Source organism: Entelurus aequoreus, linkage group LG07, assembly GCF_033978785.1.
Source record: "Entelurus aequoreus isolate RoL-2023_Sb linkage group LG07, RoL_Eaeq_v1.1, whole genome shotgun sequence".
NCBI classification, from domain to species: Eukaryota; Metazoa; Chordata; class Actinopteri; order Syngnathiformes; family Syngnathidae; genus Entelurus; species Entelurus aequoreus.
Window position 1 is genome coordinate 29,294,685 of NC_084737.1, and position 18,464 is coordinate 29,313,148.

Here is an 18,464-nt window from a genome sequence, read left to right on the forward strand (position 1 = left end):
TGCCAACTGATATTGACATCGGTCCAAAAACAGCAAAAAAAAACAAAATTTTTTAATGATATCGGCCTGCATCTAAAATGTTTGATATAAGAACTTCAATACAAATAGTGGCAGTTTGTAGTAGGGATGATGTTCGAAACCGGTTCTCCCGGTTGTTCGATAAGAAAATAACCGATTCCATGGACTCTAATCCCTTTTTGAGAACCGGTTCCCGTTATCTAGGCCACTATAGTAAAGAAAAGAGTTGGTTCTTTATTCGGATCCCTAGGAACGAATCACGCCCCACAGGAAATTCCCTGTGGGACATCAAAGGAAATGACATAGCTCAGTCATTAGGCGGCAGATACAGACAGCAGCAAAAATAATGGACCGGAAAAAACGCCTCAAGGCATGGCTTCATTTTACAAAAAAATACGACGAGGAAACGGCAATATGCAATTATTGCCAGGCTTCGCTCTCATGTAAGGGGGGGAAAGTACAACAAGCATGTTGAAACATGTTCAGGCCGTACATAACCTGAACGTTCGAGAACCGTGTCGTGTCTTTGACACGTGGAGAAGCAGTGACAGAGGTGACAAAGCACGCCCCTCTTCCTGTGCTTCAACCTGCAGCCCCAGCTCCAGTGATAGTGGCGGTGAGTAATTAACGTTAACTGTTGCCGGTTAATTTCCATATTTGCTCACTTGTAGCCTTTAGGCTAAAATAAGGTTACCTCTTATGTCAACCAGGACTGCAGTAATGTTAGCTAGACTAACGTTACCTAAGCATAGTCAGTGGCTAACGGTAACGTTAACCTTTTTGTATGTGTCTGATAACATTAACGGTATCTTGTAGCCTACACCACTCCAGAGTTTGCAGGTCTGTCTAATAAACTAGTGCTTGCATCACAGTTTCATATCATTTCACTTTACATCATGTCCGAGAAGGAGTAGGAAGAAGTAAAGTTTATTTAATCCTACCCCTTTCCCACTTCAGAGCGTTTACAAATATATACATCATTTACTGACCTTTTTATAATAAAATAAGTTCAAGTTCAAGTTTATTATTCTTCGGTCAATCGTCAACAAAATAAACAAACAGTTGTACATTCTTAAATTGAAAATGAAAATGTTGCAGACCGAAAGGGTTTTAGGCTGAAGTTGAACACTTATTGCGCCTAACCCTATAAACAATGTCAAGAACAAAATAAACTTCCGAAAATTATTGAATGTCCATTGTACAACATATTATAAATACACATTATACATAACATAAACACAGTTCAATTATATACACAGTAAAGGCATGTGAAATATCCTTGTAGACATGTTAAACTTTTGTACCAATTTATATACTATATACAAACAATTGTACTTCCATTATTATTTATAACCCACATTTAGTATTTGAATTAACATTGATCATAGTATTAACTACTGTGTTGATTCTAGAGTGATATATTTTTTCAAGACATTGGTCTTAAAGTGTTTTTTAAATGTGTGAATAGAACTGGAACATTTTAAGGAATAATCCAAGCTGTTCCACAGTTGAACCCCCCTGACAGAAACACATCTACTTTTTAAGCTTGTTCTTATCTTAGCTTTCTGGAAGACAGCTGAACCTCTGAGGTCATAGGGATTCTCTCTGGGTTTAAACCTCTCCTGTAGACACCCAGGCAGCATGTGGTTATGAGCTTTGTACGTCACAATAGCAGTGTTGAGGTCAACAAGATGGTGCAGTTTTAATGTTTTTAATTTAATAAACAGAGCATTTGTATGGTCATGATAATCTGCATAATTTACAATTCTAATCGCTTTCTTTTGAAGTAAGAATATAGATTTAATGTTTGTTTTGTAATTGTTACCCCAGATTTCGACACAATAATTAAGATAAGGGAGTACAAAAGAATTATATAACATGATAAGAGCCTTTTGATTTACGGAGTTTTTTATTTTATGTAACATAGCAATATTTTTTGCCATCTTTGTCTTAAGTATATTTATGTGCAGTTTCCAATTTAATTTATCATCTATATGGATTCCCAAAAATGTTGTTGAATACACCCTTTCTATCTCCATATCATCAATTCTTATATGACACTGTTTGTTATTTTTCCTACTTCCAAAAATTATATATTTTGTTGATTGATAGTTTATTGGCATCAAACCATTGCTTTAGTATGTGGAGTTAACTCTCTACAGTCCCTAAGAGATGGCCAAGGTCTTGCCCAGAACAGTACAGACTTGTATCATCAGCAAAGAGAATACAGTTGAGTTTTTTAAAGATTTTACAGATACCATTAATGTACAATAAAAACAATTTTGGTCCCAATACAGAACCTTGGGGTACTCCATGTGTTATAATCTTTTTATCTTAATCTACATTATTCATATGCACGTACTGTTCTCTGCCACCAATCATGAGCAAGACCTCTAAAACCATACCTCTGCATTTTGTTTAAAAGCAATGTATGATCGATGGTGTCAAAGGCCTTGCTCAGGTCAATAAAAACGCCAACAACAAACTCCCTCTTATCAATTGCAGTGGTTACCTCCTCAACTAGTTCCATCACTGCCATGGAAGAGGACCTGTTTGGTCGAAAGCCGTATTGGTGTTCACTTAGCAAGTGATGCTTGTCAATAAAACTGTCTAATCTTGACACAAATAATTTTTCAAGGATTTTTGAAAATTGTGAGAGTATAGAAATAGGCCTATAGTTGGTGAACTGATGCTTATCTCCACTTTTGAAGATGGGAATAACTTTTGCCGTTTTCATTTTCTTTGGGAAAACACCTTTTATAAAAGAAATATTACATACATAAGTGAAGGGAACAGCTATAAAATCAACAATTTCCCTGATCAGAGAAAAGTCCAAGTCACAGCAGTCTGTTGACTTCTTGTTTTCTTGAGAATTTACCATTTCTGTGATTTCACTTTCATGGACGGGGGAAATAAAAAACGATTCTAAGTTGCTTTGACACTGTTTTTGGGTTGTACAATTTCATTTGCTAAATTAGGTCCAACATTCACAAAGAAAGTGTTAAAAGCATCCGTTATTTCCTTAGAGTCATTTATAGTTTGATTATTTTCTATGAAATAGCTTGGATGTTCCTTATTTGTCATGTTTTTTTTAATGATACCATTCAAAACTTTCCACGTACCCTGGATGCTATTTTTATGTTGTTCTAATAGGTTACAGTAATATGTTCTTTTGCTGTGCTTTATTATTTGTGTTAACTTATTTTTATACGTTTTATATTTGTGTTCAGTTTCTTTGGTTCTGTGCTTTAAATGTCTTCTGTAAAGATATTTTTTCTTTTTGCAGGACTTCAATAGTCCCTTTGTGATCCATGGTTTGTCCTTAACAGTGCTGTCCTTATTGTAATGTTTTTTCATTGGACAGTGCTTATCATACAATGTTATGAAAATGTTGAGAAAATGTTCGTATGCCTCATCTGGGTCTGTGGAGGTGTAAACCTCCCCCCAGTCTTGAGCACATAACTCAGACTTGAATGCTGCCATAGTTTCTGGCGTTTGATGTCTAACAAATCTATATTGAACTGCTTTTTTGGTCCCTCTCTGATCAAAGAAATTGTGGAAAATACTGAATACAGGTAGATGATCACTTATGTCATTGAGTAGTAGTCCTGCTGTTATTTGATTCTCAGGTTGATTGGTGAAAATGTTATCTATCAGTGTGGCAAAGTCTACTGTTATTCTGGTAGGTTTTATGATGAGGGGAAAAAAATGATTACTGTACAATCCTGTTATAAAATTGGTTGTTTTGGTACTGTCCATGGGATTCAGAAGATTAATATTAAAATCACCGCACACAATATGGAGCTTGTTTGACTTATTAAACAAATAGTCCAATTTTTGATTAAATGTGTCTAGACATGATCCAGGTGTTCTATAAACACAACTAACATTTATTTTTTTTGATTTTTCTACTTCAATTTCTACAGTAATACATTCAAAAATTCCAGCTATAGCAGTTGATTTGCTGTCAATTTTCCAACATTTTAAATCATGATTTACAAAAAGTGCTACTTCTCCTCCCCTTTTTCCAACTCTGTTTGTGGTGAATAATTCATAACCATCCAATCTCATATCACAACACTTGTTCTCATCGAGCCAAGTCTCTGAGACTGCAACAATACTACATTTTTTGAACTGGCTCAGATATTCACTAATATTGTCAAAATTTTTATACAAGCTTCGGCTATTAAAATGTATTACAGTAAAAGATTTGTCCATATTCACACATTTAAATTGTTCGTCTGTGTAGTACTCACAGTTTCTGGTAATGTTATTGTAAAGATTGCAGTCTGGATCTATATCACTGCCAAACTCATTTGAATTACAGTTATAATTGATGTTGTCATAAAAATCTAGTTGAATATGATTATAATTATTATACAGTTCTCTACTATGAATATTATCAGTACTTCTACATTCAGATTCCTTATTACCAATGTTAGTAAATATATTTTTTAATTCACTTTCCATTATATTTTAATTTATTTTTCTTTGTACAAATGACACATTTGTACCCACCTCCAGTGAAACATTTACACTAAACACACACACACACACATCTGTGAATTAGTATATACAACAGTTTTGTAATATGTAATTAATTAATTCAGTCATTATTAATATACTGAGATGAAGAATATCTTATTTTCAATATGGTTGAAAGTATTTCTCATAATTCTTCTTTGTACTTTGTAAGCAGAGGTGGGTAGAGTAGCCAGAAATTGTACTCAAGTAAGAATACTGTTACTTTAGAGATTTATTACTCAAGTAAAAGTAAGGAGTAGTCACCCAAATATTTACTTGAGTAAAAGTAAAAAGTATGTTGTGAAAAAACTACTCAAGTACTGAGTAACTGATGAGTAAGACAGCACGTGCGGCTGGGGAAGATTGTCTCGGACAGTCGAACCACAAACACGGGTACTCCTCAAGGCTGTGTACTCTCCCCCTGGCTCTTCTCCCTGTATACAAACTGCTGCACCTCCAGTCACCAATCCGTAAAACTGCTCAAGTTTGCGGATGACACCACCCTCATCTGGCTCATCTCGAATGGCGATGAGTCCGCCTACAGGAGAGAGGTGGACCGGCTGACGTCCTGGTGCAGCCTCAACAACCTGGAGCTGAACGCCCAGAAAACAGAGGAGATGATCATGGACTTCAGGAAAGTCACAGCCCCACCATCCCCCCTCACCCTGATTGACTCTCCCACCCCCGTCCCCATTGTGGACTCCTTCCGTTTCTTGGGCACCACCATCAACCAGGACCTCAAGTGGGAGCAGACCATCAGCTCCCTCATCAAGAAGGCCCAGCAGAGGATGTACTTCCTGCGGCAGCTGAGGAAACTTAAGGTGCCGACCGAGATGCTGGTGCAGTTTTACTCAGCCATCATAGAGTCCATCCTGACCTCCTCCATCACAGTGTGGTTCCCCGGCGCCACAGTCCAGGATAAGCATAGACTGCAGCGCATCGTACGTGCTGCTGAGAAGGTGATTGGCTGCAAGCTCCCATCCCTCCAGGACTTGTTCTCCTCCAGGACCAGGAGGCGTGTGGGTCGGATCACAGCCTACTCTTCTCACCCTGGACACACACTATTCTCCCCTCTCCCCTCAGGCAGGAGACTACGCTCCATCCAGACCCACACCTCCCGCCACCTGAACAGTTTTTTCCCCTCGGCCATCAGGCACATGAACAATAACTCCTAACAGTAGCTCCTTGAATTCCTTGAATTCCTTGAATTCCTTCTAAGTCTATCTGATAGCTCAGTTACAGCTCTTTTTATTACCAAATGTGTGTTATATGTGTTTTATGTTGCACGATTGCACCAAGAAAAATTCCTAGTTTGTGAACCCGTTCTCAAACAATGGCAATAAAACTATTCTGATTCTGATTCTGAGTAACCTGTCCGTGTAATAATGACGGCAACAAATAATGCACAAAAACATAAAAATAGCAATGAGCAAATTCAGAGCCAGGAATATCTCTTAAGCAACTAAAACAATAATATATATTAAATAATAATATATTAACATAAAAAAAATTAAGGCAAATTGAGCCACAATAACTTAACAGCACCATAGGCTCAGTAGGCAGAGATTACAAAGGAAAATAAAAAGTTAGCCTTTACGCAAACCATAAACTGATAGGTGTGGGCTGCACCTGGAAACACACTGATAGGTGTTTCTATGCATGCGTGTGTGTGTGTGTGTGTGTGTGTGTGTGTGTGTGTGTGTGTGTGTGTGTGTGTGTGTGTGTGTGTGTGTGTGTGTGTGTGTGTGTGTGTGCGACTGTGCGCGCGTGTGTGTGTGTGTGTGTGTGTGTGTGTGTGTGTGTGTGTGTGTGTGTGTGTGTGTGTGTGTGTGTGTGTGTGTGTGTGTGTCTATGAGGCTGCAGTGCGTTAATAAATGTCCCCACACGATGTACATTTGACAGTGATTCACAGCAGGGAAGCTAACATCAGCCTACGGTGACAGCCACAATATCTACTAATGTTACTTACCGCGATGTGCTTCCTCAAATTTGATGTTGAGTTCATGTAAGCTTAAGCTTGTTAATCATGTGACCGCCTGGCTCTGTTTGATTGGTGAAACGGAGTCAAACGTCACCATTGACTGCATTTGATTGGTGAAATGGAGTCAAACGTCACCAGTGACTGTATTTGATTGGTGAAACAGATTTAAACGTCACCAGTGACTGCATTTGATTGGTGAAATGGAGTCAAACGTCACCAGTGACTGTATTTGATTGGTGAAACGCAGGCATGCGATAGATCCTACTTCGAAGGTCTGTCTGACAAACCAAAACAAACAAAGCGTGCATTCACAGATCGATGTAAATCAGTAGCGAGTAGCGAGCTGAGTAAAAGTAGCATTTCTTCTCTATAAATATACTCAAGTAAAAGTAAAAGTATGTTGCATTAAAACTACTCTTAGAAGTAAAATTTATCCCAAAAGTTACTCAAGTAGATGTAACGGAATAAATGTAGCGTGTTACTACCCACCTCTGTTTGTTAGCACTATTAATTTGAACAACCTCTTAAAGTGGATCATATCAGTACAATGTTTAACTTCATTACTTAATCCAGTCCATCATTTAATTCCACATACTAATGCTACAGACATAATAACAGACACCCTAGATTTGATCCTGAAAAAGCAGACATGCTAATTTTTTGGAAGAAGAATTGTTGATTGATGACTGTGGTGTTCTTAGTGTCATAGTGTGTGTAGTTAGTATGTTCCAATAGCAGCAGAAGTGCACTTTTTGGAGAGCTGTATTATTTTCAGTTTTGTGCCCAAGGGACTGATTTTTTTTAACACTATATTATTATTTATACACCTATAGTGATCACAGAGACAGGTTGTTTTTGTGTTACTGTATATATTTGTTTTTCTAAAAAATCCCACTTAATATACTTTGGGTAACAACAGTCAATATATTTTTTTTGTTATTTTTTTTTAGGGGGGTAACAACAGTAAATATTTTTTATTTTTTTAGGGGGGTAACAACAGGCAATATTTAATTATTTATTTTATTTATCTTTTTTCTTATAAAATAAAAGTGAGTTTTTGTTAAACCAAATATTGTGTTTTTTTCCATATACAAGTATCTGGATTCGGTAAGAGAATCGATAAGGAATCGGTCTGATAAGAGGATTCGATAATGGGCTCGAACTCGATAATTTCTTATCAAACATCATCCCTAGTTTGTGGTCTATTGCCACTAACGTCTCTTTTTGTTGGCTTGGCAGACAGATAACAGGCAGTCTCCATTTAAAAGCCTTAAAAAGTATTTACTTTAAAATACTGTAAAATTGAACATACATAAATAAATGATGTCAATATGACTTATGAGATTCGAAACAATTTATAGTAACTAACACAAAATGTGCTAGCTCGATGCTATATTACATTGATTTTGCCATAAACAAAATGGCAAATTAATTAGCGGTAACGATTTTACACATAACTTTTATGGACAGAATTTCAAGGCGCAGTCAGGGCGTTGAGGGGATCTGGTTTGGTGGCTGCAGGATTAGGTCTCTGCTTTTTGCAGATGATGTGGTCGTGATGGCTTCATCTGGCCAGGATCATCAGCTCTCACTGGATCGGTTCGCAGCTGAGTGTGAAGCGACTGGGATGAGAATCAGCACCTCCAAGTCCGAGTCCATGGTTCTCGCCCGGAAAAGGGTGGAGTGCCATCTCCGGGTTGCGGAGGAGACCCTGCCCCAAGTGGAGGAGTTCAAGTACCTCTGAGTCTTGTTCACGAGTGAGGGAAGAGTGGATCGTGAGATCGACAGGCGGATCGGTGCGGCGTCTTCAGTAATGCGGACGCTGTATCGATCCGTTGTGGGGAAGAAGGAGCTGAGCCGGAAGGCAAAGCTCTCAATTTACCGGTCGATCTACGTTCCCATCCTCACCTATGGTCATGAGCTTTGGGTTATGACCGAAAGGACAAAATCACGGGTACAAGCGGCCAAAATGAGTTTCCTCCGCCGGGTGGCAGGGCTCTCCCTTAGAGATAGGGTGAGGAGCTCTGCCATCCGGGGGGAGCTCAAAGTAAAGCCGCTGCTCCTCCACATCGAGAGGAGCCAGATGAGGTGGTTCGGGCATCTGGTCAGGATGCCACCCGAACGCCTCCCTAGGGAGGTGTTTAGGGCACGTCCGACCGGTAGGAGGCCACGGGGAAGATCCAGGACACGTTGGAAAGACTATGTCTCCCGGCTGGCCTGGGAACGCCTCGGGATCCCCCGGAAAGAGCTGGACGAAGTGGCTGGGGAGAGGGAAGTCTGGGCTTCCCTGCTTAGGCTGCTGCCCCCGCGACCCGACCTCGGATAAGCGGAAGAAAATGGATGGATGGATGGATTTTACACAGCAATTTCCACATCTCCAAATTTGTCAGGCAAAACGACTACTTGTATGCATGTTACAATCAAACAGCTGATGTGTGGTAAATACAATACTTATAGTATAAATATGCTGTGAACTGGAAAATTCAACTTAATGGCAAAAGGTGACCTCCTGACATTACGGCAACCCGCCTAGGACAAATTTAATTCATAAATGATATGAATTCGGGCGACGATAGAGCTTTTAATACAGTCATTATATCGTGATTATGCATGTTGATGACATAATCTAGCGGTGTTCTACGAATCTGAAATAAACAAACAAATGTGTCTTCAAGGCAAAGTAGCATTCTTGCTAGCGGCTAATGTACCTTCACAGTGCAAAGCCACTTTGAAGTCAGCAATCCTCACCTTCATGGCGGAAAATAAACTATGTTATTAGTATCATCACTGGAGAATGAGCAATAGCGAAACATGCTACACTACACACCATAGAAGGATATGCTAACCGCTAACCACAAGTCAGATCGATACAAATACCGACAGTAATGATACCAAGTTAGTATCAGGTCGATACCACAGTGGTTAGATCTATATTTTTTACTATCAAAAAGATCTTTTGTCGTTTTTGTTATGGTTTACAAGCTCATGAAAATAGTCTTTTGACACAGTGGGGCTTTAAGGAAAAAAATAGCTAATAATAATTTAACCAGCAACAATAGTAGGAAATAATAGAAACAAATAATAATTGATAGTAATAAACACCCATTCTGTGTTTTTGTATGTTTAAATGTGTGATCAAAAATGTAATTATTCAATGATCTTGAAAATTTTAAGCATCAGAAAAAGCAATGGTATGACCAATACTGCCCCTGTAACTACTAAGTATTGGATCTATATCCAAATTTGTGGTGTCACCCAAAACTAATGTATCCAAATCACAGAAAAATAAATGCTTATTACATTTTAACATAAGTGTAGATAAAACCATGTTCGTTACAACGAAACGTAACCAGATATTAACAGTAAGTTAACAAGTAGATTTTGAGAAAATAATATAACCAGAAATGACGTACGTCAGCAGCCAAATTAGAAGCTGTTGAAACCCGTTCTGTTTTCATTTATATAGCAAATAATATACCTTGATAATTATCGTTATCGCAGAAGGCCGCAATATACTGTATATCCATCATACAGCACCCACGTAATTGCAACTTATCGCTCGATCAAGTCTTTTCTAACGTTCCACACTACATAATAAGTCAAAAGTATGTATTATTTGTGTTGACATCATATCGAATTGATATTGGTATCAGCCAATAGTCAAGGCAGTAATATCGGTATGGTGTCGGAAGTGAAAACGTATCGGGACACCCCCAATTAACACACAAGTAGAACATTGAGACTTTAAAGCTATAATATTTATTTATATTATCATTATCTTTACATTTAAAGTCACGTTGATCCCCAACTTATCATTTGGGTGATTCAAGAATAGCATCTCTATAGTCACCATGGCGATGGTAGACCAGCGCTAACAATTATTAATACCAGTGCTAACATTACAATTGAGAGCATTTCAAGACTTAGTGTTCTAACAGAAATCATGTATTTACCACAAAATGTATTGTATGCATGACAAAAAATTAATTACACTACAAAACTGTAGGGGGAGCCTGAGGAAAAATGAAGAGGGCGTAAAATAATACTGAAACAAACAAAGAGATACAGTACCATGGCCCCAATATGTTCAAGCTGCCATTCTTCTATTGTCTACAATTAATAGAAGATAATTTGACGAGATTCTTCTTCAGTAGAATTAATGTTGAACATCCATCATTCTCACAGGGTTTGAAAAATTGTAGCGAAGAACTAGGTTGATTGATAAATTAATGGCTTTTTTCCCTAGAAAGACGACTTTCATTGTGAGCGTCCAGGCCAAAGCGAGCTAACTCATTAAAGGGCCTAATAGAGGAAATTAGTGGAAAGAGATTATAGCTTTGAATGGGAAGACATGAGGGCAGCATTTTGTTCCAGAACACGAATTGCTGTGTCTTTTTCAGACTAAGGACAGCTTGCCTTATCGATTCTAAATTTTATGATGTGTTTAAGAAAGTGTATATATGTATGTATGTATGTACATTACCTCTACAGTGGGGGCCCTCATCCCAGCCATCGGAGCAGTCTGGTACTCCGTCACACAGTTTACTCATAGGGAGGCAGACATCGACGTCCAAGCAGCCATGTTCATTGACGGGACACTGGTTCACCTTGTTGTGCAAGCCTGGAAAATATTCACAAACAAACACTCAAGTTTCTGTGCTACTACCACATGGTTTAATCTACTGTAAATCTAAAATAAAGCCATTTTATTCATACAGCAACAATTTATAACTACTTAATTCAGGTGTAGGTTAATTGAATTGTACTTAATTTCCGTATTAGTGTCAGTTTAGAACAGGGCAATTCCACTGGCGGCCGAGGAATGACACCATGCCGGTTCCTGCGAGTTCCGTTCAAAACTTGGGAGACAAACATTTTTGAAGCAAATTCCTAAAACTACTAGAGCAACTTGGACCGCTGTAAACACATTGAAATTACATTTTGACCTTGTTTGCAAACCAAAAATACTGGTGTCCAAACTAACGGAGGTTCTCGTGGCTGTCGAGGGAAAGGGAGACGTCTGTACAAAGATGTTGAAGATGTTCTACGAGTCGGTGGTGGCGGGCGCCTTCTTCTACGCCATGGCCTGCTGGGGCAGCGAACTGAGAGCGGGGGACGCAAACAGGCTGGACAAGCTGGTAAGAAGGGCCAGAAACGACTCTCTGGCGGTGGTGTCAGAGAGGAGAAGTCTAGCAAAGCTCCAAGTCATTATGGACAACACCTCCCATCCACTACACTCGGACCTTGCGGGGAGAATGAACACGTTCAGTGGAAGGCTGAGACTCCCAAAATGCAACACGGAACGACACAGGAAGTCCTTCATACCGACAGCCATCAGACTGTATAATGCAGGGGTGCTCATTACGTCGATCGCGATCTACCGGTCGATCGCGGAGGGTGTGTCAGTCGATCCCCAGCCAGGCATTAAAAAAAATAGTCCTAAAAATGAGCGATCATAAATCTTCACTATGACAGCACTTTCGTCACTTGATTGACATTCACTGCACCCGAGGGTCTTCTGAGATGACGCTGGCTGCTGCCAGCTCATTATTAAGAAAAAATTACCCACAGGAAGGCGAGAAACTCTTTTTATTTCAACAGAATCTGGCGCTGTACCTGTCGTCAAAACTCCAAAGAACGACTGCACAGTTGCACAATAAAAGCGCTGCTTCATGCTGCCTGCGCTAACAACATAAGAGTCTCAGAAAGCTGGCGTGCACAAGCTAGCAAGCTACGGAGTTTGCCGCCAATGTATTTCTTGTAAAGTGTATACAAAGGAGTACGGAAGCTGGACAAATAAGATGCCAAAAACCAAACAAATTCATGTGGTATTGGACAGAAAGGAGGACTTTTTTTCTCCTACATTTGAAAATGCGGACGTTATCAGCACCACTGTCTGATTCCTATCAATGCAAGTCATCAGAATCAGGTAATACACCAACTTATATTCTTGTCTTCATGAAAGAAAGGAATCTATATGTGTTAAACATGCTTGCATTATCTTTAAACACCTTTAACTTGTTAACAATATGGACCGCTAGCCTGTCCATCAGATGGGGACATTTCTACGCTGCTGACCCGTCTCCGCTCGGGATGGTTCCTGCTGGCCCCACTATGGACTGGACTTTCGCTGATGTGTTGGACTTTCACAATATTATGTCAGACCCACTCGACATCCATTGCTTTCGGTCTCCCCTAGAGGGGGGGGGTTACCCACATATGCGGTCCTCTCCAAGGTTTCTCATAGTCATTCACATTGACGTCCCACTGGGGTGAGTTTTCCTTGCCCGTATGTGGGCTCTGTACCGAGGATGTCGTTGTGGCTTGTACAGCTCTTTGAGACACTTGTGATTTAGGGCTATATAAATAAACATTGATTGATTGATTGATTGAACTATATGTGTTAAACATGCTTGCATTATCTTTAAACACCTTTAACTTGTTAACAATATTAACTATATGTGTTAAAAATGCTTGTATTATCATCTAACACCTTTAACTTGTTAACAATATTAACTATATGTGTTAAACATGCTTGCATTATCTTTAAACACCTTTAACTTGTTAGGGACGGCGTGGGGAAGTGGGTAGAGTGGCTGTGCCAGCAATCGGAGTGTTGCTGGTTACTGGGGTTCAATCCCCACCTTCTACCTTCCTAGTCACGTCCGTTGTGTCCTTGGGCAAGACACTTCACCCTTTGCCTCTGATGGCTGCTGGTTAGCGCCTCGCATGGCAGCTCCCGCCATCAGTGTGTGAATGTGTGTGTGAATGGGTAAATGTGGAAATACTGTCAAAGCGCTTTGAGTACCTTGAAGGTAGAAAAGCGCTATACAAGTATAACCCATTTATCATTTATTAACAATATTAACTATATGTATTAAACATTCTTGTATTATCATTAAACACCTTTAATTTATTAACAATATTAACTATATGTGTTAAACATGCTTGCATTATCATGAAACACCTTTAACTTGTTAACAAAAACATATATTTCATAAATAAGTAAATATAAATTATATATATGAATGAGGTAGATCCCCGCGACTTGATCAATTGAAAAGTAGCTCGCCTGCAGAAAAAGTGTGAGCACCCCTGGTATAATGCATATGTTCCTTTTTGACTGTACTTGAATGTAAAATAGACTGTATTTATATTATTCACATGTGAATAATGCTGTATAATAAATAGACTGTATTTAAATTATTCACATGTAAAAAATACCTAAGTGTTTATTGTTTATTGTGAGCGAACTGTGGTGCTGAATTTCCCTCAGGGATCAATAAAGTACTTTCTATTCTATTCTATTCGTGACAGGCACCCAAGTAAGTCTTCTACTATTTGCCATTTTAATGTTTTTTCGTAATGGGATTTTGAAACTAAAGTGTTGCTGTAGCTTGTTTGCTTCACATGTAGTCAATAGTCATTTGTTCAACATCTTTAGTTATACTAGGAGTGTCCTTCAAGGTTCCATTTTAGGTCCTCTTTTTTTCATCATTTGGACTATACAACTGGTCGCCCGTAAGTTCGGTTCTAAAAACTTGTGAGAAACTCAGATTTTTTTCAGATTCTTTAAGTGCTGTCATAGAGATGAGCTTTGACTAGCTTTTTGCAGAAGGTCCTTAAAAACAGCAGAGCATTTCTGTAACACTGACAAAATAAACAGACCAAAATCAAATGTCTACTGTAAAGAATGCTGGTTCTCCGGAATTAACAAAATAGGACTAATAGTGAAGGGAAAAGTCCGCCCTTTTGGACCTTGGCTTTCTGGAAATGTGGCACTCAAATCCTTTTAGTTGAATATCCCTGGTTTAGAACATACAGTACAGTATAGTAGATGTTGTGAAGTCTTTGTGCTTCACTGTCTCCCACACTTCTCTCCATTGCTCAACCCACACTGCAGAGCAAACAGTTTGCTTTGGCTGTTTTTCTTCCTCCTCCACCACCTCCCCCTCTGTTTCTAACATCTGCTGACCCATTTTAACCAAAACACTGCGAGCAGAGAACGTAGAGTTCACCTCCTCCGGTGGAAACGATACAAGGTGCTCTGCGGGTTATGCAGCGGATGGTGGAAGAGGAGGCTTTCAAAGCGTAGTGTTTCAATATGGAGCTGCAACTCCTGTGTTTACCTTCAAAGTTCAAAAGAAGGTATGTCAAAATCAAGGCTTTAATGTGAATTAATCCATCATTATTAAATAACACTATTAACATGATTTAAAAACATTTTGGGCAGTTTGTGCAAGTACACTGAAACGCAATACTTTTGTTTTTGCTCTCTTTTTTCATGAGTTGAACTCAAAAGATTTCAAACTTTTACTTTATACAAAAGACCTATTCCTTCCAAATATTGTTCACAAATCTGTCTAAATCTGTTTTAGTGAGCATTTTTTCTTTGCCAAGATAATCCCTCCCACCCAGAGGTGGGTAGTAACGCAATACATTTACTCCGTTACATTTACTAAAGTAAATGTAACGGAGTAAAGACGTCACTTCCTGTCAATGAGAAAGGACGCAAAAGAGAAAGGCTCCGCTCTTGCTACCAGAGTTTTTTGTTAAATCTGAAGATTTTGACCACTGATTTGCGATCACAGCCACAGGAGAGTACCCTGGCATCTTCAATCTGATTTTGGTCAGTTGAGAGGCACTGATACGCTGAAAGAAGGCGAGTTGGGAGAGCCGTTAGCCTCAAGCCAAAGGCGCCTTGCCGCAGTTCAAAGCGGTTGTCTAGCAACCAAAAGCTACGGCGAGTTTACAGCTGTTTTAAAGTGATCCCGACGTCGCAGAGTGATATAAGTTGACAGGCTGACACCTCAAATTGATCTCTGAACGGCGCAAGATACGAAATTGTTGGAAAAAACAAGTTAAAGTGCCGCAAGTCGCTAAAGAAGCAACTGCCGTTAAGACACAAGCAAGAGGCATTGACGTCAGTGACTGCCGCGATGCGAAAAGGTAAAGGAAAGATGGAAATCCCGAAATCTTCGGGGTCAGCTGTTACAGAACACAACTGGGACAAGATTTGAGGTTGGACACAGGACATGATGGGAATCAAGAAGTGATACTACAAAAACTTGAAGAAATGAAAGAAGAAATGAAAGAAATGAAAAAAGAAATGAAAGAAATGAAATGAAAGAAATGAAAAAACAAATGAAAGAAATGAAAGAAATGAAAGAAGAAATGAAAGAAATGAAAAAAGAAATGAAAGAAATAAAAGAAGAAATGAAAGAAATGAAAAAAGAAATGAAAGAAATGAAAGAAGAAATGAAAGAATTGAAAGAATATCTGAGAAAAGTAACAACAGAACACAAATAAGATGTGAAAAGTCTGCAGGAAAATATAGAAAATCTGCAATCTCAGAACAACAGAAGAAATAATGAAGCCACTGAAATGGGCAAACGAATGAAGACCCTTCAAGAAGACAACAACATGTTGAGGAATATCATAGATGAAATGGATCAGGACAAACGAATGAATGATATCATCGTGACTGGGCACCGAATTAAACCAAGATCCTATGCGAAAGCTGTGAATAATGAAGGTGAACCAGATCAAATGGATATGATCTCAGCAGAACAGCAATTCTTTCTGCAATCAAAGGAAATTGAAATTGACATTAATACCATCGAAACATGCATCCCACTGAACGGAAGAAACAACAACGCCACTCCAGTCGTGCTCGTGAAACTCGTAAACAGAAAATCTAAAATGGCATCGCTGAGACAGGGAAAGAAGCTGAAGGGAACAAATGTGTACATGAATGAGCATCTCACAAAACGCAATGCTGGAATCGCCAAGAAAGCACGCGACTTGAGAAAGCAGGGAAAAATCCAGGGAACTTGGAGCACCAACTGTAAAATCTACATCAAGCTGAATGGAGGTCCAGAAGCAAGAGTAATTGTTGTCCATGACATCAAGGACCTGGACAATTTTTAAAGTTTACACAGCTACCAAAACAACGATGATAATGGACTCTGACAGAAAACAAACACCCAAATTCAGCATCAACACTACTATGTTCCAAGGGACAACTAAACAAGAGGACCTACATTCAGGATTGCATCCTCCTACACGTATTGAGATTATTGAAACAACATCAAAGATTGCTGAACAAGAAAATATGGAACTAAAAAATTTCTGCAACAAAGATTACAAAAACCAGGATTTGGAAAATGATATAGATCCAGATACAAATTTTTTCTCCCACATCAGTAATAATTGTTTTTATTATACAGATGATCAATATAATAGCAACATTACATGCGATAACAAATTGTCAATTATTCATTTTAATAGCAGAAGCTTGTATGCAAACTACAACAACATTAAGAACTTTTTGGAACACATCAACGAACCATTCAAAGTGATTGCTGTCACAGAAACATGGATTGATGATAAAAAAGGAATAGATTTTGATCTGGAGGGATATGAACTAAACTACATCAACAGAACCAACAAAAATGGAGGAGGAGTAGCTGTGTACGTGATGAAGAACCTGAACTACAAAGTGGTAAAAAACATGTCATTTGCTATAGATAATATCTTAGAATGTATAACCATTGAAATATGTCAGGAAAAAAGCAAAAACATTTTCATCAGTTGTATATATAGATCACCTAAGTCAAGTATAGAAACATCTGAAGAATGGATCAAGGCTGCTTACATGGATAATGGTCAAATAATAATGTTCTTATGTGGTGACTTTAATATTGACTTATTGAACCCTAACAAGCAAAAGTCTATTGATGACTTCATTGATACAATGTACAGCATCAGTTTATATCCAACAATCATAAAGCCAAGCAGAATCACAGCACACTGTGCCACGCTTATTGATAATATTTTTACCAATGAGTTTGACAATAACACTACAAGTGGTCTACTTATAACCGACGTTAGTGATCATCTGCCAGTTTTTACAATATATGATGGACACTACAAGAAGAACATGGAAGACAAAAGGACATTTCGAAGACTGTGCACAGAGAAGAGGATGACTGCTTTCAAAATTGAGCTACAAAAGCAAGATTGGGACAATGTGTACAAGGAAAAAGAGGTTGATGAAGCATATGAACATTTCTTAAACAAGTTCATAATACTTTATGACAAACATTGTCCATGGATACAACTCAGTAATAAACAGAGAAAGAATAATCAACCATGGATGACAAAAGGACTAAAAAATGCTTGTAAGAAGAAGAATACACTATATAGAGAATTTATAGCACAAAGAACTATAGAGGCAGAAATTAAGTACAAAAAGTATAAAAACAAGTTAACAGACATACTACGATCATGTAGAAAAGAATATTACAGTGAATTATTGGACAGGAACAAAAATAATATGAGAGCAACATGGGGCATCCTCAATAGCATTATTAAAAATGGCACAAAGAGGGACTACCCTCAATACTTTTTAGACGGAAATTTAAAAAAATGACAACATAAAGGAAGTAGTTGAAAGCTTCAATAATTATTTTGTAAATATTGGACCAAAATTGGAAGAAAGGATTCCAGACCCAGTTCCAATTGAGGACTACAATGATACCATAGAGCGAAATCCCAACTCCATGTTCCTCAGTAATGTGACACAGGAGGAAATAGTTACAATTGCAAAAAAATGTAAATCTGATTGTAACGGAATTGATATGGAAACGATAAAAAAGGTTATTGAAGAGATCTCAGGACCGTTAATGTATATTAGTAATCTATCATTTCAAACAGGTACATTCCCAAACAAAATGAAAATAGCTAAAGTTGCACCAATTTATAAGACTGGAGATAAACATCAATTTACAAATTATAGACCTGTTTCTTTACTTCCACAATTTTCTAAAATCATTGAAAAACAGTTTAATAACAGATTAGAGAGTTTCATAAATAGAAATAGAATACTCGAAGAGAACCAATATGGATAGAGAGCTAATGTCTCAACTTCAATGGCTTT

General features: G+C 38.3%; 1 protein-coding gene across 3 annotated transcripts in view; it reads right to left on the bottom strand.

Moving 5' to 3' along the window:
- The window catches only part of LOC133653630 (low-density lipoprotein receptor-related protein 1-like), a 221,021-nt gene that overhangs the window by 121,905 nt on the left and 80,652 nt on the right, over positions 1 to 18,464 (bottom strand). For all 3 annotated transcript variants that reach the window (XM_062053126.1, XM_062053128.1, XM_062053125.1), the window contains exon 3: positions 11,007 to 11,144. In XM_062053126.1, the coding sequence (XP_061909110.1) occupies positions 11,007 to 11,144 (138 nt within the window). The remainder of the gene's footprint in view (positions 1 to 11,006; positions 11,145 to 18,464) is intronic.